Here is a 24,804-nt window from a genome sequence, read left to right on the forward strand (position 1 = left end):
TCAGGTGTAGGTTTATTCGCGCCTCGCCTTTTTTTTTTTGCTTACACGTGACTTTACTCTATCTGCACTATTAAAGCGATAGCTGGGGGGTTGAAATTAAACGCATCAGAGAACTAAAATAAGTATTCTGTTTTCGAAAATGGGACTAATAACTCGGGATCAATACGTTCAGTGGAAAAGGTGCTACTTGTCTACTGCTCCTTTCACACGATCGTTGTCCGCGGGGCTCCGCCTTTGGAAACAGAGATCTCTTCTTGTACTTGTGACACTGTCTACTTTCTGTACTGCACTAGACCCAAACACGTTTCTGTCTAACTAGGGGATTTACCAAGCTGTCGGTCACCCTATATTTGATGCTAGCGGCAAAAGTAATCAAATTGTCGGCCGGTGTGCGTCTATTACGCAACTTTATTGTTCTCCTAATCATAGTTAATGTAATTGTCATCATCATTATCATCACTGACGAGATTTTTAGGAGTCACGTTATCTATCCAGTAGACGGGCTTTTTTTGGTTATCTGGAACTCCTCTTCACTGCCTGTGGATTGGTATCACTGGTATCGGCGTCGCACCGGTCTGGTGCATGCAAGGCTGTGCGCTCCGTTTTTTAACTTTAAAGAAAGAAAGCGCCAGTCCTTCTCTTTAATCAGAGACTGAGGGAGGCGGTCCAAGGCGCGGAGTGTAATCTGATAGCTGCTCTGACTTAATGCTATTACATCCACATGCTGCCGCAGAGAGTCGGCTCAGAAGCACTGGTGGTGCAAGACGCTGCTACAGCAGACAGACCGCAGCTCTTGCCTCAAAGCGAGTCATCTGAACCAAGAGAACGGAGGCGAATCTGATTCCCGATTCACCGTAAGGAAGATCATCCTGCCCTTTTTTTTTTTTAGCAGAGATGCAGCATTGTTCCGTCGGCTTATCTTAAGTCACAACAGATGGTATATTTTTGGGGAGAAAGAGGGAGAACTATCTTCTTCATTACATGACTGGAAATAATATACGGGGCGCGATACACAAACTGGTTGGACACTTCAATTCATTGGAGTTTGATAAACTGTGGAGCTAACCTGAAAGACTGGCATAAATCCCCCCCCTAGTTTCGAAAAGATAGAAAGTTATCAACTGTGGGACTTAACGCTAGTTTCACGCATAAGTCTGTAATATGACTAATTCAGCGTTTATGAATTAGTCACTTAAACCAAGGAAACTGTGCCGCGTAAGAGACGGACAACGCAAAAGGTGGAAGGAAAGGCAGGAAAGTAGTCGCATTTCTCAAGCTAAAAGCCGCAAACCAAGTTGGGATAAGTGTGCGGCTCATAAAAGGAAAATAAACATTTCCTCAAAACATCAAGCGAAGACTTTGACAGCATGTCCCCCCCTCAGAATACCCTCAAGATGGATATATTCGCATATCGGCTTGGATTTTTACTCGTTTGTGTTTTAACCTCAACTGTGCACGGAGAAGAAAGTAAGTTTTTCAGCCGTTTCGCCTTTTTCCAGCCCGCTTTCCAGTAAATTCGTGAATACCTCTGAGGCGTTGCTGAAATGTTTCACGCAGGACTTCCAAAACTCATTTTGTTACTTGAAATATGTGCCGTATACAGTGTAATGCAGCCCGTTAGCGTTGTATTTACAACTGTGAACGCTTTGTTTTCTCTAAAGCCAGAAATGACCTCCTTTCGCTGTAATCGCAACATCTGTTACAAATCAAGCTTTTAAACAGACACAAATCTGGTAAATATTTTCAGATAGGCATTGTTTTCTGGCAAGCAGTACCATGTGTTTTGATGTTGCTGTTTCATTCTTCAACGGGAAAGTTACAGATCTCGAATAAAACCACGCTAACAGTACCAAGTAGCCTCAATCCTGAAAAATGCAACATGCAGTTTGACTGCGTGATTGTTCGTGAAGGGCTGTGTAAGACGGACCGGAGACGTTTCTTTAATTGGTCAGTGAAAACAATTTCCATACTTCAAAGACAAGGGTCTGGTTTTCTTTTTTAACAATGTAAACATTTGTCGCAGACAATCAGATTTCTGACGAGTGCCTTTGGGAAAGTTGTTTTCAAAGCCTTATCTATTGCGGGGGGGAAAAAGTCAGGGACACTTTTAGGATGATTAAGAGATTTATTTTAAGAATAACAAAGCGATTGTTTTTCTCGCCCATTATAATACACGGTGTCTTGTGCGGACTGCAAATCCAATTCAAGACAAACGTCAGTACTAGAGATTGCTATTTGTCTTACATTTTAAGTAGCAACCCCGCAATTATTACATAGCGCCACGTTCTGTTTATCTATATAAACTTCGACTAGCTATAAATTTGCAGGACACCTCATTTACCTTACGAAAAACAAAACGATAGAGTGGGGGGGAGTGAATAGATGCTGAAGAGGTCTCTACCGCATCTGTTAATCTAGAAGACATTTTTCATTCTTCGATTCACACTAAAGCAGTCAAAATGCGAAATCGTGGCCCTCCATCTAAGCAAGCAGGCTTGCTGTCAGGGTAGCTAAATCATGCTTCGTACAGAGATGGGGAAAAAATCTCAACACGCAGATCCTCAGAAATGAGATATTAGCGTCCCCAGTTAAATATTTAAATAAATAAGCCTTTTCGGTGATCTTTTGTTTCAAGAAATAAAAAAATAAAAAAACCCCGGAAAAAAAATACACAGGCGTTTAACGTACAATACATTTTAATTATGCTGGTGGGGTTTTTTGAGTTCGCTCGACAGCCTGGTCATGTGTGCTGGCTGGGAGTCGTTTTGGAAGAATTACAACTACTAGCCACCTCGTAAGTGATGGTACTTGCAGGTTACACGTTTAAAGCAAGACGACAGCCCCTTCCCCTTAAATTAAAGCCGTATGAATGATAACGTCTCCTTCTAATACACGTGCGATGTAACGCCCTGATTCTAACACATTATTATAGTAGTAGTAGTGACTGTACTAGTATGTGTAGTTGCAGTAGCTGGCGTCATTAATGGGTCAGAAAATGAAAAGACAGGCTTCAGAGACTACTGAAACACTTAAGACCTCGTTAGCCTGACCAGCAACAGAGCCACTTAGTTAAGGGACTGAGCGAGAGTCTCTAGCTGTTGAATCGGGTGTGTAGCCTAATGTACAGGCAAAGGGACGTCACCGTTATCCGCGGCGAAAGCGTGGTCCGGAGCCCGTTGGGCTGGGGGTGACCGACAGAGGACTGAACCGCCGAGTATTGAATATTCCCTTCGTTTGATATAACCTAGGTTTGCAAATACGTGTCCATAAGCTCTTTCGTTCATGTTTTCAGTAGACCTCAGGGCTCTCTATTGCTCAATTGAGGCATTTCCTGTGTTTTTGCTGAAGTGTGCATTTGGTTTCCAGGGGAGAAAAAAAAATTAAAAAGATGAAACGATTACATGCTATTAAAAGAAAGGGCGCGAAGAGAATTTCCAACCTTTAAAAAATACTTGTAGAATTTCCCTAAAATATCTTACCGAATACCCAAATGCCACACTTTTAAATGTATTAACGTTACTCTAGATTTCTCCTCATAGAAATGCGCCTTCAGTTCCTGGCAATGGGTTGGACCCCTTTAAAGCAGACAATCTGCTTTAAAAATCCTCGCCAGAGCAATACTTCACATCGCTAGCAACAGCTAGTCTTTCTACTGTAGTCCTGCGTCCCCACATCAAATGTGTAATTTTTAACAGCTATTAATCGACTTCAACTTCTCCTACCGAAAAACTGAAATGTCTTCAAACAAAAATGCATGCTTTTAACCTGAGCAGACTTAAGTCGTTTAAAAGTGTACAAATTTTGCTGTTATCAAGGTACAGCCAGTAATATCCAGTTCCCCAATATCAGATCCTTAAAGGGAAAATGCGTTTTAATGAAGAGTTCGCAACTCGCGGTCCACCTCGGTAACATAAAAACTACAGATCCTGTCAGTTGTAAACTCGGTAAATGAGGGGAAAACAATTTTGGAGCAAAAGTTGAGATGTACCTGTCTGTTTATACGTTGTTATTACCATTTGAGAACAGCTAAGGTCGATAAGTTTCGGATGAAAATGGGTTAATTATCGATTTAACCGTCTTAAGTGTTTTTTTTGTGCAATAAATCGGAATAATTCGTTGTTAGTAGTTACCAAGTGGCGGTACTTTTTGAAAAATGTAAACTCGGGCTAAGGGCAGTAAAGTCGGCAACATTTAGTTGCGTTAGGCTATGTTCGCGGTAATGTAAGAAGTTCGGAATGTTAAGTCCAGTGAGGTTCATTTTTATAAACCTTTCATTGGGGGAAACGCTAGAGATCTACTTACACGTATTTTGTAGGGAATAACCAAATTGAACTTGGGGGGGTTCTTTAGTCCGTCAGGCGTCTTTCTGCAGGGATAGGACGGGCAGCGCATTTGATTCTTCAGTCATTTCATTCGAAATAGGGTGAAATGAGATTCACATACGCGTCCGGGGCCAGCTCTATCCCATTAACTACTCCAGTTCACGGGCAGGTAGAACCACAGAGATCCTTAACTCGTGGTAGAGGCTGTGTTACAACGTGATTTCTACACGGCGTGCTTTCTCCTCTCTCTTTTTTTTTTTGAACGTTTAATAGTATTGATCTGCAGTGGAGTTGGCTAGTGCCCAGTTCACAGCTCTGAGCCGCCCACTAACTTCCAGTCCGTGGGCTTTGGTGTGACACCAACCACCTGCTCCATGTTTCAAGGCTCGGTTGCTGGTTATAAACGGAATACCCTACAAGGCTTTATTCCCCCCGATAGCCTTTTTATCTACGGACATTTTTATCTCCGCAAAACCGGGTTTAACAGGGTCCCTAGCCCTTTTTTTTTTCAAACTCCCTAGTACATGGTACATTCGCGTGGTCTCTGTTTAAATTTGCGCTTTTCTTCATCGTGCGCTGTGCAATTTCTCCCCATTTCCCTGTTTCGTTTCGTTCTAGTTTTTGTTGTCTTGTACAGTTTCCGCCGTGTCTGCACAGCGACGGTTAGGATGGCTAATACAGTACGTCTTTAAAACTTAATCCCCTTCCTGAGCCTTGTGTAACCCGTTTACTTTCCACTTTCCCAGGGTGTTTGCTCATATTCCAATCAGCCACCTCATAGTTTTATTTGTTCCTCCCTGTCTTCTTTCCTTTTCGTTCGTCTCCTCGCTTTCTGTTTTAATCGAAATCACCTGGGCCCAACGGCCCTCCTCCTAAACTGTATGGTTGGAGGAATGCATGACGTCGATCGCTTGCCGTGGAAGGAGTCAAGTCCCACTAAAATACACCTCAGTGATGAGATTCAGATGTGCGTCTTTGGCCGCTCTCAAGGCTGAATCTCATCCTGCCAAGTACTTCATGTTCTACCTTCCTTTGCAAAAACAATGTGTCAGACATTTTGGATCAAAGTGAAGCTTCAGCCTTAACACGAGGGCCAAAACATCCCAGAAATGTATAGATTAATGGCAGCTTGAGTTGAAGAGCATAAGTCAGCCACAGTGATGAATGGAAGAAGTTTCCTTCAAGATCTTTTTTTTTCAGTCTGGTAACTTGCTGGAGAGTCACATGAGCAGTTCTACCCATCATTTATAGACAAATAAAGCCGATGGACTGCGGACTGTTTTGTGGTGAAGGATTGTTTACCTTGACACTTGGCGCTGAAATCAGAGAACAGGTGAAGCAGTGCAAAACAGTCTAAAAACAGGGGCTGATTTTGGTGCTCTGCATCGTGGGGTCTCGTTGAATGACTGCCGATGAATGAAGGGGTACCTCCTCTTCTCCTGCACACATGCTGGTGGGGTTTAGTTCAGGTGGGTAGCTGCGTCAGCATGCGTAGGCTGCAAAGGAACAAGTAATAGGTTTATTCCATGCTGAAAAAAAGAAGAAAGAGAACACAACGTTTCGGCCGTGGAGCCTTCTTCAGGTGCTCACACCTGAAGAAGGCTCCACGGCCGAAACGTTGTGTTCTCTTTCTTCTTTTTTTCAGCATGGAATAAACCTATTACTTGTTCCTTTGCTGGTGGGGTTGACCGGTGTGTATCGTAGAAGTCACAATTGCTGTTCAACCTCCTCATCCTGTGAGAACTGGACAGTAACAGAGCGCCTGAGAATAGTGAAACCACAGCCACAGCCAAAAATATTTCTCTCACTTCCAGCCCTTGACAAAACCTGCATATAACGCTCACACCCGGAGGAGTTTAAAAGTACCTTGTCGTTTACACATGTACAGTACCATACATGTGCCATTTTGCCTCTGTATCACCAAAACAAAAGCCTGTAAAGAGCTTCAGCTTTTGGAGAAAATTAAAGATTTAATCAGGGAGATAAACTGTGATGTTTCATGGTCCTTCCTAATGCCACAAAAGTAAATAGTACTTTTGCATTAGTGTACCTTTTTGTCACAGAAAGAATCTTGTTATTCCCCGAATGTTTAGTGTCTCCTGTTTGACAATATTAGGTTATTCTTTAGATTATTCTTTATTGCCACACAACAATAGTTGGTGGAATTTGCTATCGGTACAGTAAGAACACAGGTGAGACATGCATGCAACATATACAGTACAAAGTTCAATAGGACCGAAGACCGTTACATACATATATAAACAACATACATATGTAGAACAATATAAACTTCAGCACCAAAATGCTGAATTTATATAAATTTTCTGGATTTATATAACTATTCATAAACCTCTTTGGGAGGAACAGACTTAGTGATCTTGTAATCAGGAACATTATTATTAAAGCTTTAATTTTAAACACAATTCCCATAGGAGTGTATAATTGAAGGCTGAGTGTTTTTATTACCGCTTTGATATACAGTATGTGTAAGACCTGCAATGATATGCAACAGCACTATGGGCTCTTAGAGCATCATACGTTTAAAGACAGACATCTGCACACATATTTTGCCTGTTTGAAGACTGCTCTGCTTTCTAAGAATTGAGATACAGTAGATGAAACCTTATTGGTCTTGGTTAGCATCCATGACAAACAGTCTGCTTACTGTATGTAGAGATCCACCCACACAGAGGAGCTATATCTTTAAATGTGCAAAAACAAGGTCACGTATTTGCATTCAGGGCAACAAACAAGTGCCTATTTAATCTTCCGAGGCACAGAAAAGTGCTGAAACCATGCTATCGCTATGAAATTCAAAACAAGCAAGAAAAAAAAATCCTATAAATAATGCAGTCACATTATTATTTTCCCCTTTGCCGCTTAGAAGCATTTACAGTTATTTATTGGATGCAGAGCTTGGTTCCAAACAGAATGTGAAAACACATACTGTAGTAAAATGAAAAAAGAAAACCTTCAGGTGAATTAACTGTGAGGCAAATAGTAGAAGAACGAATAAGGGTAGTGGCAGAGAGCACATTTTCCTGTTAGGCTCGACATTCTGAGTGACAACCATCAGCAGCCTCACAATTTCAATTTGTCACCAAATTGCAGACGTCGTGTTCCATTCATCCATTCAGGCTGATAAAACAGGCTTTTTTTGCCTTGCTTTTGCTGAGGCTGACTTTTAGAGCTGCCTGCTACAGTGTTCAAACTTTTGTTTCTGTAATTGTTTTTTTTTTTTTTTTTTAAACGCTTGCCATATGCCTTTTGGAAGGATGGCAGTCATGTTAAGAATTTAAACACCGAATCGGAATGTTCTGCTTCCAGTGTGCTCTTTTACACTGCCATGTCTTTGTCGAAGAGGTAAGGTGATTTACTAAATTGCCCCTGTAAATATGCGTGACGTTTGCCTTAGAAAACATTGTACCACAAATGTTTTTTTCCCGTTTGTCTCATGGGTGAAGGGAGGTAAATGACTGTCTCGGTTTCAGTGCGCCTCTTAAAGGGAACTCTCACTCTTCAAAATTGTTTATGTTGGAGAGTGGGACTCTCTTTCCTTAACTTATTTTCCTTTCGAAAACCATTTGAAAGTGTCTGGTCATGCCAACCAGAACACGTTTTCTTATGTTCCTGTGCTCTTCTAAAGCGAAGCTCTTATGTTCACCAACCTAAACGTTTCTTGTGTTCTTAACCCATTTATAAAACAGCAACAGCAACAGCAACCAGGAACTTTGCCTTGTTAGCTTTCAAGCAGTTTACACAGCAATGATTTACTCTTACCTGAGGCAATGACCCCTTCTTATTTTTCAAATGAAGGTGGGAGAAGAAATTATAGAAAGATTTATCATGCCCTCAGTCCTTATATCTGATTGCTATAGTAAAACACAGCGGAGAGGTAATTCCTACATCAGAAATGAGTTTGCACACACAGCAGTCCAGGCTTAGTTGAATGAAACGCGGCCTGTACATGTATTTCTCTAAAAACAATAAGGGGGTTCTTGATAACAGTAGTTCCAGTCACAAGTCCATGTTAAACACAGTTTAATACAGACTTTCGTACAGTGGTACGTTGCTACCGTGTGTGAGCTCTGTTTTTTTTTCCAAGCTGGAAAGGTAGAGCAAGCAAACTTTGAAGCGACAGAAACAATTTCTCACTATTGCCCATCTATTGATGGAAAATACATAAACACTACATAAAAGAAATAGACAAGACAGCAGCATTCCACAGCCAGGGAGGTGCAGAGTGTATTTTAGCCGGGGAGACACAATAACACACACCGACTACAGCTCGATGAGTTTTAACATCCTTTCCTCTTGGGTGGAAATTAATCCCCTTACACACTCTTTTTCCATGAGCAACCATCTTTGCCTCGTGTGGCAGTCGAAAATGGCGATAATTAGATTCCCCGTTTTCTTTGTTCCTCCTGCAGTGTCAGTGAAGTCCAAGAACTCCAAAGTGCTGAGCACGCAGCTTTCAGAAACTGCTTGACCTAAGTAACTGGCCTTTTAAGAGAAACCGTAGCGGGGAAATGATCATTTTTGCTGCAGCATGCCATTGGGACTTAACTGGTTATCTGATAAGGGGACTGAAAGGTAACATATATCGATTAGAGTTTTAGGCAAAAACAAACAAAATGTAATATAACCCAAGTCTACAGCTCTCCTTAAAAAAAAAAAGACATAATAGGATTCTAAATGTCATCACATGCGGGTCTATTACATTTTATCAGATATTTTTTCATATTAATAGATGACACACGCATGAAAGGAGAGGCCTACAATGTCAGGTCCGAAGTCATGGTATTCTGTGTTTTTAACGAGTTGTGTTTCTCTTGCGGAATGTGTCTTATAATGTTTCTGGTATTTAGGAGATGAAATGGTTTTGAATGGATTTGACCCACAGGGTGCATTATAGTCTATAAAAGGAATGGATGCCGGCAAAGGCAGAGTGTAATTGTTACCAGTCATCTGGGGAAGAGTGCCACAATCCCAGTCTTGTCAATTACAGCCTCTTTTTCTTCAGAACCTGTTCCAAACGGTCCTGGTTAGGCCACTATGAAAAAGCTCTAAAAGGGATTAAACTAAACAAAACATCTAAGCATGCGTGTGTTACTTTTTCCTGTTGCTGGTGGGAAGCAACAAGTGATATTTCATTTCAGGACAGCAAAACGTATAATTCATTTTAGATTAATTTCAGAAGTCAGCTGCTCAAATCAACGCCTTTTAAGTTGTTAAGGTGGCCCTTTGAATTTTTTATACTGTTCGCAGGCCCTCAAGAGGTTAAACCGTTGAATGTATAACTGCGGTGCTCAGGCATTGATATTCCTGTGCATACATTCTTCTGTGAATGTATCCTTCTGTCCCTGGGTCTGCCTTTCACCGAGAATAAAAAAAGATATCAAGTGCTTAGAATGAAAAGGCTTTTTCTTCTCGGATGAAACACAAGGAGAATGCGCGCACAAGCTCGATTAAGATGAGAATCAGCCGCTGAACAAAACCTTCACACTTCAGCAGAAGTGCTGCATTGTGGCAGATATTATCGCAGTACAGAATTGAGATGGCCTCTGAACTTAAAATACTTGGCAAAACTGACCTCTGAGCCCGTTTCTTTCAGCTGACCAGTATAACGACAGAGCTTACCAAGAGGGAGAGAGATTTGGATCTGGGAGATTTTGTAATGGAAGCGTTTCTCAGAAAATGGGTAAACCTTTGTGGAACTGCAGATCCTTGCACTCAGTGCTCTTAGGGAGTGAAAAAACGATTGAAATCCATTATCTTGTGTGTGTGTGCTGGAGGGTGGGAAATTTGCTGACATTATGCAAGGGGCTATCTCTTAACGTGTTCGTTAAGTCATCAGACATCGAAGAATGCCTCCGACTTTGTGACAGCCCACATGGAATGTGTCAAAGCTCGCTTCTGTTTTCATTCTCAGTTTTATTTCTTTTCCCCCTCCTCAGAGCAAACCTGTGGAGAAGAACTCGATGCCAGTCAGGCTGGTTACATCACCTCCCCCGGTTACCCCCATGAATACCCGCCTCACCAGCATTGCAAATGGATCATAACAGCTCCTGAGCCCTCACAGAGGATTGTGCTGAACTTCAACCCCCACTTTGAACTCGAGCGGCTCGACTGCAGGTGAGACGCCTTTCTAGAACGCCTCCTTTGAGTTTTGTGTTTTAGCTCGGCACGGGAGGAGGTTAAACGTCCACTAGCTCACTGCCTGGGGGAGTTAAGCAGCCGTTGGATAGGGAAAGTTAAAGCCACAGTTGCCATTTCCATGTGAAATAAATAGGACATGGGTGATAGAAATCGAAACACCGGGAAAACTGGGCATGAAAATGGCCATTTTTTCCAATTAAACTGTTGCGCCTGGGATGTCTAAGATAAGCCACAATCAAAACTCTGCAAAGTGGACCTATTGGAGTCCTGCTTTCGCATTCTCATTTCCTTATACTTTCCAGGTCAATTTGTTTTCTTGCCAGATTTAAAGGCGACAAAAAACAGACATACAGTAAGCTTGCTGGAGTTATGAAAACTTTCCATATTCCAGTTAGTCTCCTGTAAGTCTCCTTTCTCTAGAGGTTTTGGTACTTAAAGTGACAGTTTCGACTAGGAATTAAGCACTCTCTAAAATTATACCTTAAGGGCTGATGATACTAATAATACTGTTAAAAGCGTTGAATGAATATTAAGATTAGTTCTTTGGCTGTGTTTCTTCAAAGTGTTATGACTACCCTCTGGTGGTCACTCTAAGAAATGCACCGGGTGGTATAAACGTGACCTGGACAAGGATCAACCCGTTCAGCATCCTGATACACTTCCAGGCGTATTTTTAGTTTTAAATGATCCCATTGTCTTTAGATAGACCTTTCAGTTTCAGATTTGGCCATGTAGAGAGCAAATAGACATGTTCTATCAAGAAGTCATTCAACTGCATACCTGTTTGCGGCCAATGAGGACTTTCTCCATTCTGGTTTTAACCGAAAGTTAACAGGGGTCTTTGCCCAAAGAAATTCGGTACCTCAACTCAGTGTAGTCGTGCTGCAGGCTACTACCATGGAATTTACAAAAAAGCACTCAAACCCAAAACCCAAAACATTTGTCATGAAGTATGAACAGGGACCTTAAAAATAGAAAACTTGGGACTTCCAAGTACCCAAGTGATAAGTGAGCCAGAGCCAACCATGGAAAGTGACAGAGGGAAGGGTCTTAGTTGTACACATTAAGTACAGATTTATACTGAAAATTAGTCCGTTAAACTTGCGCAGAAAAGGTTCTGTAGGGTAGGCCTCACATGACGTCTCCCATTTCCTTGTAATTTAAAATTCTTAATGACTATGGCTGGCGTTGTTACTCTTTATGTACTGTGACATACCCTAAACTCAAGTATCTGCCACGCGAAACCCCTCATATTCCTGCAGGCGTGTCCCGGTTCTTCATTTTTGACCTCATGCAGTATTTAACATAACTTCCCCGTGTTTGAAACTCCCAGGGAGTGATAGATTTCTGCACATGTGTAGCAGCAGCAGACCCCGAATTAAAAATTAAAGCGCAGCTTTCTTCGCGACCGTCGTAACTGACAACATCGAAACGGCCAGAACAGGTTGCCTGCCTTTTTCAGTTGGCTTTTTTGGTTAACATTCCTCTGGAAATAATTGGGACGTACATTTTAATGCTAGCTCTCTCTCATCACTCGAGCTGCATTCCAGAAAGTGAGTAAACCAAAAGGCAGATTGTCCCCCCTCTGTGCTGGTTAATGAACTCTGAAGCGCTGTGAACTTTCACAAGGAGGTAGTTAACTACACTCCATTAGCTAGGGTGAAGGAGAAAGGGCAGCAAATGACCCAAAACGGTTCTTTACCAAAATCTGTAATTTTCCTCTCAAAGAACCTGAATCTGCGGTGACAACGAGGCCACTGAAACCTGCTTAGATTCGCCCTGAAGATCCCTCCCTATTCCAGACTGTTATCACTGACAGCCTCAGCTGAGGAGTTTTCCATCTCTAATATGGTCAGGTTCAGCAATATGTCATAAACAGTAATAGAGTGCCATCCAGGGTAATTGGTTTTCTGGCAAACGCTAAACTCCTTTTTTGTGTTGTTGCTTGTGTTTTCCCACCTCTTTGGTTGAAGGCAGAGCTACTGGAGTGGAAAACCTCGAGCTGTTAAGGCTTTATGGTTGAGGTGTTGGGACAAGGAAAGAGTGGTTGAACAAAAAGGAGAGAGAGAGAGAGAGTGGCTTAGGAGCAGATAGAGGCTCTTTGTATGGAGACCCAGGTGGAAGACAGGAATGAAAAGAAAAGGACAAACTGTATTAAGGCCTGGGGGGAAGAAAATGAAAACACAAGGAGGCCGGGAATCACAGAGCTCCTTTGTGGTTAAACGATCTTGTGACACATCCAGCAGGTCGTTGCACCCTAAATCAGCAGCGCCATTCCTTTAGGGATACAGGCACGCACGTCAGATTTTTGCCTTAGTGGGACATCCCGAATCCCACATGCTTAATATGCTCTTCCATATTCCAAGTCGGAAGCTGTGCCAAAGGAATTGAAGCCGGTTCAATCAGGATTGATTGGCTGTACCCAGGGCTGCTGTTACAGCAAAAGATAGTGCTGATGCTCTGCATGCCTGCCTTACTGAGGGAGCCGTGTCAAAGAGTTGAGGGATACGTCTTGTCACAAAGCAGATAACCTGAAGATTGTTGTCAGCTCAGAAAGCAGCTCAACCCTCGGAAAGCTCAGACCACTGATTTCCTGTCAAGTGCCATTTGTGCAGGGTGGAAAGCTTGTACGATTGGGTTCACAGCTTCAAGGACCACCCGACTATGTTATCTGGGCGCATCAAAGCCAGCGCTAGCACGCTGACGAAGACCTGTCTCCGCCATCTGCCGAGAGATTTTGCTGGGGCACCAACCAGAAAGCTAAAGGCTTGGATTGTAGTTCTTGAGCTTATAGTTTCACAATGGACAAAGAGCAGGCCGGTTACTAACAATAATTCATTTTCACTTCCTCGAGAACAGATATTGCCAGCTTCCCCACAGGGCAAATAAAGAACCTCATATTTATCATGTTGCCTGCCTTATCCTTATTATCGTATTTAATACTTATATATTATTAAAATGGGTTGTTACAGTGCATCTTGAGATGCTTCTGGCTGCAGACATTTCTTGCTGTGGTTGTAATGCCTCTTCCAGTACTTGAGAAAGCTGAAAATGGAAAAAAAAGCTCCTTTTAGATTTATTCACTGTGAAAGTCCCTTGGTGTGATTGTTTGTGCTGCTGCTTTGTAGATGCTGGATTCAGTTCCAGTTCAGTTTTGGACATCTATCTGTGTGAAGTTTGCATGTTTCCCTGCTTTCATATTGCTTTTGCCTGGGTGTTTGGGGTTTCCTGCGGTTTTCCAACGACAAGCTTTCTATGATTGACATTACTGAATGTTGTCCAATCCTCAGCAGCCCTTTGGCAGACCTGTGTCTCATTTCAAGGAAATTGCTCAGGTCTGTTTTGCATCCTGCTGTGACTTGCCATGACACTACGCAGGATAAGAGGCTTGCTGCTGATTTGTGAAGTCCCCCTGTAAATATATAAAAAATGTCCCGTATCACAAAGTAAAATCCAAGACCCACTAAATCGAACATAATGTGCACAGTTCAATCTAGAATATATACATATGCGTGACCTGCAAGAGCAAACCAAGAAAACAAAACTTTGGGGTTTAAGGGCATTAGCCCTTTAGCAGAAGCGCCTAGGGAAAAAGAGCTGTATATCGAACATCCATTAGTAAACAAAGCCATAAATGCACACTTTTATTGGTTCGTGTGATTGTCCAGTCTCAGTTCTCTCAAAAGTTTGTCAAATTCCAGGTTGTCTTGGTCAGCTGAATCAGTTACATCCACAGCAGCTGAAAACACTCTCTGCTATTTCCTGCCGTGCCACCCTAAGCATCTGTAAGAAATAAGGCATTTCGGAGTTTTTACATGTGTAAGGGGTGAAGTGTGGGAGGCTTAAAGAAGAAACACACAACAAATGAAATTGCACCCATTGGTAGACAAACGGTAGAACGGGCTCGGAATTTAGATGAGGCGACTGAGCCATCGCTTGAGTCCCAGAGGAGTGCTGAAATTTCTCCCTAATAATTTGGACACTAGTTGCATGGGTTAAGAGCTATATTTCAATTAAGGGAAATATACTCTGAAATACTGATCATTTCAAACCTGGAATTCGTTGTTTCAGTCCCAGTTACTGCAGACCCTTGTATGAATTGATCTCAGTGAGCATCCTCAGTGAGCAGAATGCCTTTTTGTCTGTAGTGCTTGCATTGATACATGAGGCCCTGTGTGGATTGTTATCAATGTTTATTATGGTATATTATGGTAAGTCTATGGGATGGTTTTACAGTGCTTATTCCATGCATTTTCCTTTGCATTACCACTGTTTCTCGTGGCTTAACTTCCCTGTACTCTGATTTTATTATATAACTACACAGTAAAACTATTCAGAGGAGGTAGAAGTAGTTAATTATTTCATTCTAACATTAGAGTGATGCTATGCCTCATGGTGGATTCCCATCTGGTGTTTCACCATTCAAACATGCTTAGGTCATGAGCATAAAACATTTAGACATTTCTCTCTGAAAGAGGGGTGTGCAGCCCTGGCCTGGGGACGACACAGTCTTGCAAGTTTAATAGTTGGGTTTAAACTTGAGTCAGCGCCTCTAGTCCTCTTAGCAACAGTAGGCTTAGCAACTTATTGACCCAAATCAATCATTCAGAGCTCATTTGGAATGTCCTTGGGTTTCAGAACACTTCTCTAGAACGTGTGAAATGTTGGATCACATCATTTATAAGTTGTTAATAATCCATTCATGGTAAGATATCGAAGGTAGAAAGCAGCAAGGACTAGACCTCTCCCATTAAAGAACCTGTAATCATAGCAAGAGAGGCTGATGGGAGCAATATTAAACTGTGAGTGCATGCAAAGTTACATTTTAAATAAGACACCTAGAGGAGGTCGAACCCTAATCTCGCCCACTTTCGCTCTCCTGCATATAAATGTCTCGCCTTCATCCATGTACTGTCACCTGAAAGGTTGTTCCTTTCATCCAGTCGGATTTATGCCAAATACATTTTCAATTTGCCTCTACACCACACTAATTGGGGTTTAACTGAACTATTGAACAATTCAATAGTTCCATTCATCCTTCTGATTTCCAATCACCTTATCCAATACAGGGTCCCAAGACTATTGAGCTATTGAATGTGAGATCTTGAATGAGGAATGAAGTGGAATAAAACATGTAAAGATGTTGTTTTTTAGTCCTGGTAATGGTTTTTCTGAGGCTTTCTTGGTCAACTGCATAAAGAGAAAAAAAAATGTGGACCAAGACTGCAAGGAACAAAAGTGTCTTTGTGAGCCAAAAACATGGATGAGGCTACAAGAGACCCCTGATAGAAACTTCCTTTGTGAGACAAAGCTTGACTGAAGATGGAGATGCAGAGAGGAGTTTTTTTTCTCCTTTCTTCAGTGCACAAATAATAAGAGTAGTGTGAGGAAAAAGTCCTGGCTAAACGACATGATCCCAGTCTTCATTTATTTGAATTCAGTCAAAGTCATTGCACGTGACTTCAACAGTCCACTGGATATCAAGTCCATGCAGTTAAGATTTGCAAGAATTGCTGGTTAAGTTTGATTTGGAAGCACACAAGGGCATTTACAAGCTCTCTGTCTCTTTGGCCATGTACAGTCTTCTGTTCTTCATATCGCAGTTATGCAATCCTGCGCTGCACCTGGGAGCTTCTCCTTTTAAACTATTAGCAGTCTTCATTTAGGGAAAATGAAAGAATCCCATAACTGAGCAGTGTGTGTCCTTTCAGTATCTGTAAGGAATTGCAAGGCTCTTACATCAGGTTCTGAATATTTCATTCGTTCTGCCTTCTCTTGAATTAACTTGCACCGACAGACGTAGTGTTGTTCTAGTGGTTTTGCAGATGTTTGCATTTTTGCTTCAACAGTTCAGTGTAGTCCCTGTTAAGAAAACGAAATAGATCAAACTGCTATAGAACGGGAGTTTTCATTTCCACCACATGGTTTGCAACCCTTCATAATCCATTTGCTAATAGGTCCGTATCTGGCTAGTCCCTTGGAATGGTCACATTGTCTAAAAATTGGTGTTTAACAAAACATAAGAACATATACGTAAAGGGACTTCGCTGGGGGTTAATACCTTTTGTACATCTGTTTGGTACCCTTTATAAAACAATCCTTTAAGATGATCTAATTGTTCATTTCATTAGATGGAGGAGATATTCCTCTCTGCTGTTTTGACATGAGGCAAACAGTATTATGCTGCACTTATCTCTGTGTTTTTATGGAAGCATTGATTACAAATCCAGTGTGTCTCACAGCTCAAAGTGTCTGAATGCCATAATTACGTTCATCAATATGATTTGTTTTACTGTAAAACAGGATCAAAGGTTCAGTCAGGGGACAATAATAGCCTGCCAATAGATTGACTCTTTATTTTGTGGTAGGCAGGAGTATTCACTTGATAATACAGCTCAGAGATTTTCCCTTTTCTCCACTGGTACAGCGCTTTGTTTAATATTTATTTGAAGTGAGTCATCTCTGATGCAGTAATCTCCGATGATTTAAGGATGTGCTTTGTCAGATTTCTTGCTGCTGGTGTTTCATTGCACCAGATCCACAAAAAGGCAGAGCTCGTGGGCTGTCTCACTGATCGGCCAGTCCCCTCTCTCTTCCGTATTCTGGACCTGTTCCGTACATTGTAGCCACTGCAAGGGAAGAAAATCAAAGTCACTGTGCAGGCGGAAATTAAAACTTCATGCAAGCATGGTGTTGGAAACTGTACTCCCAACAGGAGAGGGGAAAAAAAGGGGAGTTTCCGCAGCCTCATCTCACGATATCTCTGTAGTATTTCAGTTTTCCATTTTAGGAGATGTCAAATGAAATGCAAAATGCCTACTGTCCCGAAGTTTCTATTAGAAAAGATGATATATCCGTAATGTAATATGCAATTATGGTACTCCAGTTACATCGATATTGCACACTGGGCGCTGCATAGCAATGAGGATGAGATGGCTAACAGCCGATGGAAATGTGCAGACAAGTTTTTTTTTTTCTTGCCTGTGCTGAGATTAGTTCTGTCTGGGTTTATTATTCTCAGTGGACTATTATAGGAAGAGCGAGCTGCCCAGGAACAGTTTTCTCGCTCGCATCGCGTCAGGAGAAGGTAGATATGGAAATGGGGTCTCCTCACGAAAGGGATAAAGTCTTCCAGCACGACTTGATCTTAATTTCGGGATAGATAAGCCCTCCGGAAGTTGCACAATTTGCACAAAATTGCAACGTTTCTGGTGCAGTCAAGGCTACGGAATTATTTTGCCACGGTTCTGTGCTCTCTGTTACTGTTTGGACATCTCACAAGGAGTGTGGGGCGAGGATGAGGAAGGTGGTCTCGATTAAGGCAGAGTCTGAGGTGTTGTGAGTTGTCCCACAGACCGAACTCTAATGCACCGTTGTGAGCTGACAAAGTCCAGTGTGCTTTCTAAAAGAATATCTTGTGCATTTGTCTTTGCTGCATTTCTTGTTGACACCTTTATCTTATTTCAAGAATGCACGGAGACTTCTCAGCTTGTTTGATAACAGCCTACTGTATGACCTTACCTTAATCAGGATCCTCTGGGGTGGGAACAAAACTGTTCTCTTTCCCATGGCTGTTTTTCCGCATTCCACTGCCTTCTGTGAACCACATGTTGGTGATGAAGTGGTACAGAGCTTTGAGGGAAAATGGGTTTAATCACAAACCACACCCGTTTTGGTTGTGGACCAGCACACATGCCAACTACACTGGCTGTCCTGACTCTATTATGCGTTTACAGCTTGAGTTTTTTTGCATTACAAAAAACAAACAAACAGAAAATGAATCTGTAACAGACACAAAACAAAGGAACAGCAACTGTGAAACTGTCTCCCAAAATATGAAAGACAGGAGGACAATTAAGACCCAACAGACAAAAAAGTATCGTCTCCACTTGAGATTCAAATCCACCTCCCAACTTGCATGTCAGTCTATTACAAGAATTGATCTGCAGTTGATTTGGAGGGAGCATGCCTGGAATGGTGGTGGAGGAGGGGGTGGCAGGGGCTGTGTCTGTCTTTGGTGCACAAGTGATGTAATTCTCCGGTAGTAACTGGTTGGGACGAACCAAAAATGGGAGGAATTAAATCAATCAATTTTCCTGTTTTAATGAAGAATCAATATGAAGTTCACCGAGTTCACATTGGGAGCAGTGATGTTATGCCTGCGCTGTGTGTGTCAGCACTAGCCTTTCCCCCTGTCTGAAGACTGCCATTACCTCACACATTAATGAAGCAGGCTGCCACTGTCTCCACTGTGTGAAGTACTGCATTGGGGACTGACTGTCATATCTGCTCTCATTAGACACTACTCTGCTCATTCTGTTATTATCTCGGCTGCTGGGAAGTTCAAAGCAGATACCAGTGCAGAAATGCTACCGTAGTCTTCTTCCTGATAAAGACCTACTCCAGTATGCCTTTTCTTTGCAATGGCATCTTCCTGATCACAAAGTCTCTTATTGTGAAGAAAAGAGCATCTGTGGATCTGAGTGCTTGCGAAAGTACAGTCTATAGCAAGCGTTTGCGCTTCTTGCAATCATTAGTATTACAGAGATAACCCCTGGCGATACCTGTTAGGATGGACTCCATCATATATCTTTCCTGTTGGTTTTTTTAAGATGAGCTCTAAATGACAGGTTGAAAGAGACTGAGGTTAGTACTTGTTTTCAGCCAGAATTGAAAACGGCAGCAGTGTAATCTCTATGGGAATTCCTTCAAACATCTACTTAATATTTTAAAGGCACTTATAGCATATTAGGTTCCCTTAGGTGATTGTGGTTTTTTGGCCTGGTGTTTTTTTTTATAATATCATTTCTTATTCATGGATCGGAAGCCATTTTTAGAGTGACCTGCCAAGAGAAAAAGATCTTTGACGCAGCACATATTTTTGTACTTGCATGGTATTCAATGTTTTTCGGTCGTGGGGAGCGAGGGGGGGAGGTGTTATCAGACGGGGCTGTCGGTGTCTTCGTGTAGTCTCACCCCAGCACGGGTGGCTGAAGGTGCAGACTGTAAACAAAGGCCCGTTCTCAGAGCTCCCTGAGGTTCAGGCTCCCTGCTGCTTGAGGGGAATGTGCAGGTGTGAAAAATCTGCCAAAAAAACAACACAAAACCTGAGAAAGGCAATTAACACCCGGGCGTCTACTGGTCCCTGGTAATGTCAGGGAGACACGGAGACGCGGAAGTGTTTTTACAGCCCACGGGACTGTGTGGTTTCTGTTTACCCTGTGACCGGGAGAATGAGATGACAACATGACTACACGGGTGAGTTTTTTTGTAAAAAAAAAAGCTACCACTTCTTTTCTCCACATCATAGTCCAAACTCTTGTCAAGGAAATATTTTGAGGTGTCAGGAATGATACGTTTAAAATGATTTTTTAGCTCCTGGTGTTCAAAGATTGGTGAACTTTCTCCCATGTCCTGTGTCGCCGTCGTACTTGTAAACAGACTATTATAGTCTCTCTCAGAAGACATTCAGGGAACCGGTTTGCCATTTCTTGTCCCTAGTCTCTGTAGTGCTCATCCTCGGGCATGCTGTGTTGAGTGAGACAATGAGATTGGCAATCCCACATAAAAGACACTTATTCCGAACACTAATCCTTGGTAACAGTAAAATCAATTACAACTCAATTACACCTCACATACAGAAGTTTCCAGGAACTGCCTTTGTTTGCCTAGATTTTTGGCAAATGCACATAGTGTGCATGGATACCAAATAGCTTCTGCTTGCACTACTCCTAGTTAGAATGTCATTATTGCTACTGGAGTAATAACTAATTGTGAGTGCAGAAATGTATAGGAACTGGAGGATTTTATAATCTGCCCTTGCAGCATGCAGCATTTCTGGCTATAAAACAAAGCATTCCTCTGGCTCCATGCTGTACAGTGCAAGACTTCATAGCAATATACAAGCTTTGTGAGGTTTAAAAAGCCATCTGCTTTTGAAACCCTCTCAATTACTTGGTGTTGCCTTGCTAAGTATCACATTCCTTGAGCTGACATTTTTGGTCTACATGTGTTCAGTTGTGTAATAAAATCGAGCCACCCTTTTTTTTTAGCAAAGTTGTAGATCAGTTCTGCTCCAGGGTAGCTTTTTAAAGACACCTGTTGAATCCTGCTGGGGACAATAAATACCTATTAATTCATGTCTTTGCCCAGCAAATCCATTCCATTTAATCAGTGAGAATTTCTTCCAGTATTTTAAGACCACTGTCAAATTTTGCACTGGGACAAAACTGAACATGAACAGAAATGCCTGTTTTCAGTAGGGTGGGGATGCTTTCTCTCAACCTGGGGTCCCCAGTCTTTAGTCTTGGAGGTCCGTTGTGTCTGGGGCTTTTCTGGGACTTGGGAGAAGGTGTTAACTTGGCTATATTCAACTACACTGAACACCAACAGATTGTACCAACATTCCAGGACCACGTGTGGGGTTCTCTGCTCTTTTTAATTCTTTATGCAATCAGATAAAACTTGAACAACAGACCAAGAAGTGCCATTTTATATAGAGGGGTGTTCTATTTATTACTGAGAGCAAACACATCTTTCACAAATGTCTTGAGGTAATACAGCAAAGGATATGATTTTATAAATGTATAAGTGTAGAGTATAAAGTCATGGGACTGACAGCATAACACAACTTCAAAGGTCCCTTTCAATGTTTTGGAGTTCCAGGGTTTTGCCCAAAGGAGGTTAGCATGTTTGAAGTCTGCATGTGCAGTGGTGGAACGGTGTCCGCGTTTCATTCTTTAGGTATTGTGTTTGGCTGTCACGGTCATTGCTCTTGGGTCCCAGGTTTCAGTCTGGACTGGGGAACCTTCTTAGGGAGACCGGTGTTTGTCCAGAAACTCTGGAGACCACTTGCCTTCCAAAGACATCTTGGTTAGATTAATAGGTGTCCTTAAATTCTCCCTGTGTCTGTGAGTGTGCGCTCCCTGCAAAGGACTCTCCTTGTGCCCTTAGCTTCCTGGATAGACTCCGGGCTTCTCACGACCCATCCCAGGAAGAAGGCTTTCTGACAATGGATGGGTGGATGGGTGTCTTTTGTAGAACTTAAAGGTTCTTTGTGCAGCCAAGGAATGATCTAAAACACACACAAGGAACTGCTACAATAGCATAGTAATGCAAGCCTGTCAAATAATGATTACTCAACAGAATGGCTAAAACAACTGATGGTGGCTGAAGAGGCTTTTGTGAACTCCCCTGGGTGGAGATTAAAGACTTAAAGAACAGAGCTGGGATACCTGTAATTTTAGTGAATTTAGAGGGATATTTACGTTCTGCTTTGTGAATGTAACTCTGGAAGTTTCAAAGATCAAATATACGCAATGCAAGGAAACAGTGCTGAGTAATGCACAGGACATAAAAGTACAACATATTTCACTGTTTATAGAGACAGAAAATATGTACTATTTGGAGAAAACAAACTTTCACCCAAGTAGTACTATATTTTTTTACCCAGGTAATACTATATTCCAACTAGGAACACACGGAAATAAATAACTTTTTTTAAAAATACTAATGTGTTAAATGGATAGAGGCTTAGAAGTTTGGGGCTGTTAAATTGCTGTTCAGGGCTGAGGCGAACACAGGAAGAGGAAAAACCAATCAAAAGAAGATGTATGGACTTAAAACACAGAAAATTACACAATTACCGAGGTTTGCTGGCCTTCCTTTTCTCCTAATTAGAAATGCATGATATAAACTCAACCCTATTACTATCTCCTTTCTGTGTGAAGAACCAATAAATTAAACCTGACTCCAATCTCACTGCGTGGCCTCACCTGGTAGATATCCTGCTAGCCTTTGTGACTTCTGTAACAGAACTAATCAAAATAGTTTAAAACGGAACTTTCTTACAGTTTCCACCCCATCTCCCCATAGTGGGCTGGCTGACTGGATCATAGAGCTGAATGATTGAAATGAAATGGTCAGTGGAAATCAAATGGTCTCTCAAATGTTCCTTTTCCCGCCTTCTCCTCAGGTACGATTTTATCGAGATCCGCGACGGGAATTCGGATTCGGCGGATTTGCTGGGGAAGCACTGCAGCAACATCGCTCCGCCCGCCATCATCTCCTCAGGGCCTGTGCTCATGATCAAATTCGTGTCCGACTACGCGCACCAGGGGGCAGGATTTTCGCTGCGCTACGAGATCTTGAAAACCGGTGAGTGCCGTCGTTCAGTCGCGGATAGGGCGGCCATCTTTGACGAAATATTCCTCGCAAGCTTTCTTCTGAGGACTGCTTGTGCTGACAAAGATCGCCAATTAACGATCAGCAGTTTGTTTCTTCCGTTTACAACTGAAGTAATCCACTTTTTTGATGCAAATGGGTGATTAGCCCTTCCAGTTGGTTCTTTGTTATTTGGGCATTTTGTGATTTGTCAAGTTGTACGGTAGATGTGTCCGGTGTCAGACACTGTCAGCATAACATTGACCATGACCTTCTTACAGTAGTAACAAGTGGTCCGTGCTCTTGAAGGAATTCATAACCAGAAATATATTTGAGATTGTGTCAGTTTTTGAGTTTGTGATTGGTATGAAGGAAAGTGTTAAAATGCTGTGCCTCAAAATCAAATTTCAAACCTCTTATTGGACCTTTCTCACCTTGTGAATTGAGTTCAAATCTTTTTCTTTCAGTAGGTACTCAGAAAGACTGTGGATAGAAATGATATTATATCGTGTTTTCCACTTAAAAAAAGACACGCAGATTCAGTTACAAAATCCATGCTAAACCTTTTACTACTGGGTACCCAGGAAGCCTCCACAGACAACAGACCCGTCTCTTGGAACAAATCACCACTAGACGGAGTCCTGCGAATTACTGTAAATGATGTCAGAACTGCCAGGGCTCTCCTGTGTTCTGTGAAAACTTATTCACGTTGTCAATTACTTTTTAGTTTGCATCAGAAAAATGCTGAAAACTAAACTTTCCCCTTCTCTGAAACAGAAGGGTTTTTGTTTTTGTGAAGATGCTTGTGGAGATATGAATGCGGTTGCCATGGCATTAAGAGGTTCTTGTTTCTGCTGTGGTGATGGCAGGGAGCTCGTATTTGTGTGTGTCAAACTGGTTTGTTAATACTTAACGAATAACAGCCCCCCTCTCTCCTCCCTCTCCTGTTGTTTGTTTTAACATGTTAGCCTCTTGCCAAATATTTTCAAAACCGCTGTTTACGAGTAAAGGGAGCCCAAAGCTGCCAAAAACCCAGTGAAATCTGTTTATTTATAATACTGTGGAGGCCGCCTGTATACATTTCATCCCTGCTTGCTGTTGTGGGAGGGCCAGTGATTTTTCTCATTGATAGGATGTTAAATAAATACACAGCAGAGAGGTGTGCCGGCTTTGCTTTGCCATTAGCTGGAATAAAAACTGAATCAAATCCTTCTTTTCCTGTATGACAGGAAATTATGCTCTGTTAGTAAAAAAAAAAAACCAAGCTGTCTTGCCTGGATTTCCTTGGAAATAGTTATTTGGCCTGCATATATGAATTATTGTCTTCAGCTGTCAAAGCTCTCTCATTTTGTGTGCTGAACGAATTGTGGGGCTCTGTCTCCTGTCACTGATTCGATTGCTGTCACGACAAAAGGTACATGTCTTTTCTTGATTCCCAAAGTGTGCAGGCCACAAAGCAGTGTTCTGCTCTTGCCTACACTGTGGTCCAGAGGAAGAGGTTAATTAAAAGGTTTCGTCCTCTGACCTCTTTTACAGACCCCCCTCCTCCTGGACATGCTTAATTCTGCGAGCTCTTTGGGGTTTGACATAAAGGAAGGACAGAGACTCAGTCGTGTCACCTCTGGACTGGGGAGTGAAAGGAAACTTGACTCTTTTGTCCTGTTGTCACTACTGATCTCTGAGGTTTAGTCTCACAGCTAAAACGTTTAACCCCAACAGGCCTTAAATAGTTCACTCAGGTTACCACGGTTACCTCAGGAAGACATCCTGCTAGGTTTGTCCAGACGTGTCCGCCGGTCTCACTCTCCCACCGGCTCGCTTTGAAACTGCCTTGAGGCCGTGTGGCGCTCAACCTGTAGCCGCTAGTTTGTAAGTTATTCATTTATGAGGAAATGTACCGCTGTCACATGCTTAACTGGCACTTTGAACCAGTTTGGCACCTACACCAATAAAAAGAGATCAAGCCAACACAATGCTTTAATGGCCCCTCCTAAAGCGGTTGTCTGACTTTGGGTCGTAATAGAAATTGGCCCCTCAAAAGCGCAATTTCCACAGCAGGTTTGCACCTGTGTGCCTTTAGTTCCTTGGTGTAGGTTTCTTATTTGGGTTATACTGCTGGGTTTGGGGTGAAAGCATTTCTTATTTGGGTTAGCAGATTCTT

General features: G+C 42.1%; 1 protein-coding gene across 2 annotated transcripts in view; it reads left to right on the forward strand.

Annotated features, from left to right (window-relative positions):
- The first annotated feature begins 554 nt into the window (after positions 1-554).
- Positions 555-24,804, forward strand: part of nrp2a (neuropilin 2a) — an 82,662-nt gene continuing 58,412 nt past the window's right edge. Inside the window, exons 1-3 of one of the 2 annotated variants that reach the window (XM_088606617.1) lie at positions 555-1,467; positions 10,280-10,457; positions 22,456-22,637. In XM_088606617.1, coding sequence (XP_088462743.1) covers positions 1,368-1,467; positions 10,280-10,457; positions 22,456-22,637 — 460 coding nt within the window. In that variant the 5' untranslated portion in view covers positions 555-1,367. The remainder of the gene's footprint in view (positions 1,468-10,279; positions 10,458-22,455; positions 22,638-24,804) is intronic. The other variant, XM_088606616.1, reaches the window with a different exon arrangement.

The sequence above is a fragment of the Lepisosteus platostomus genome, chromosome 14 (genome assembly GCF_059453375.1).
Source record: "Lepisosteus platostomus isolate fLepPlt1 chromosome 14, fLepPlt1.hap1, whole genome shotgun sequence".
In the NCBI taxonomy this organism is placed as follows: domain Eukaryota; kingdom Metazoa; phylum Chordata; class Actinopteri; order Semionotiformes; family Lepisosteidae; genus Lepisosteus; species Lepisosteus platostomus.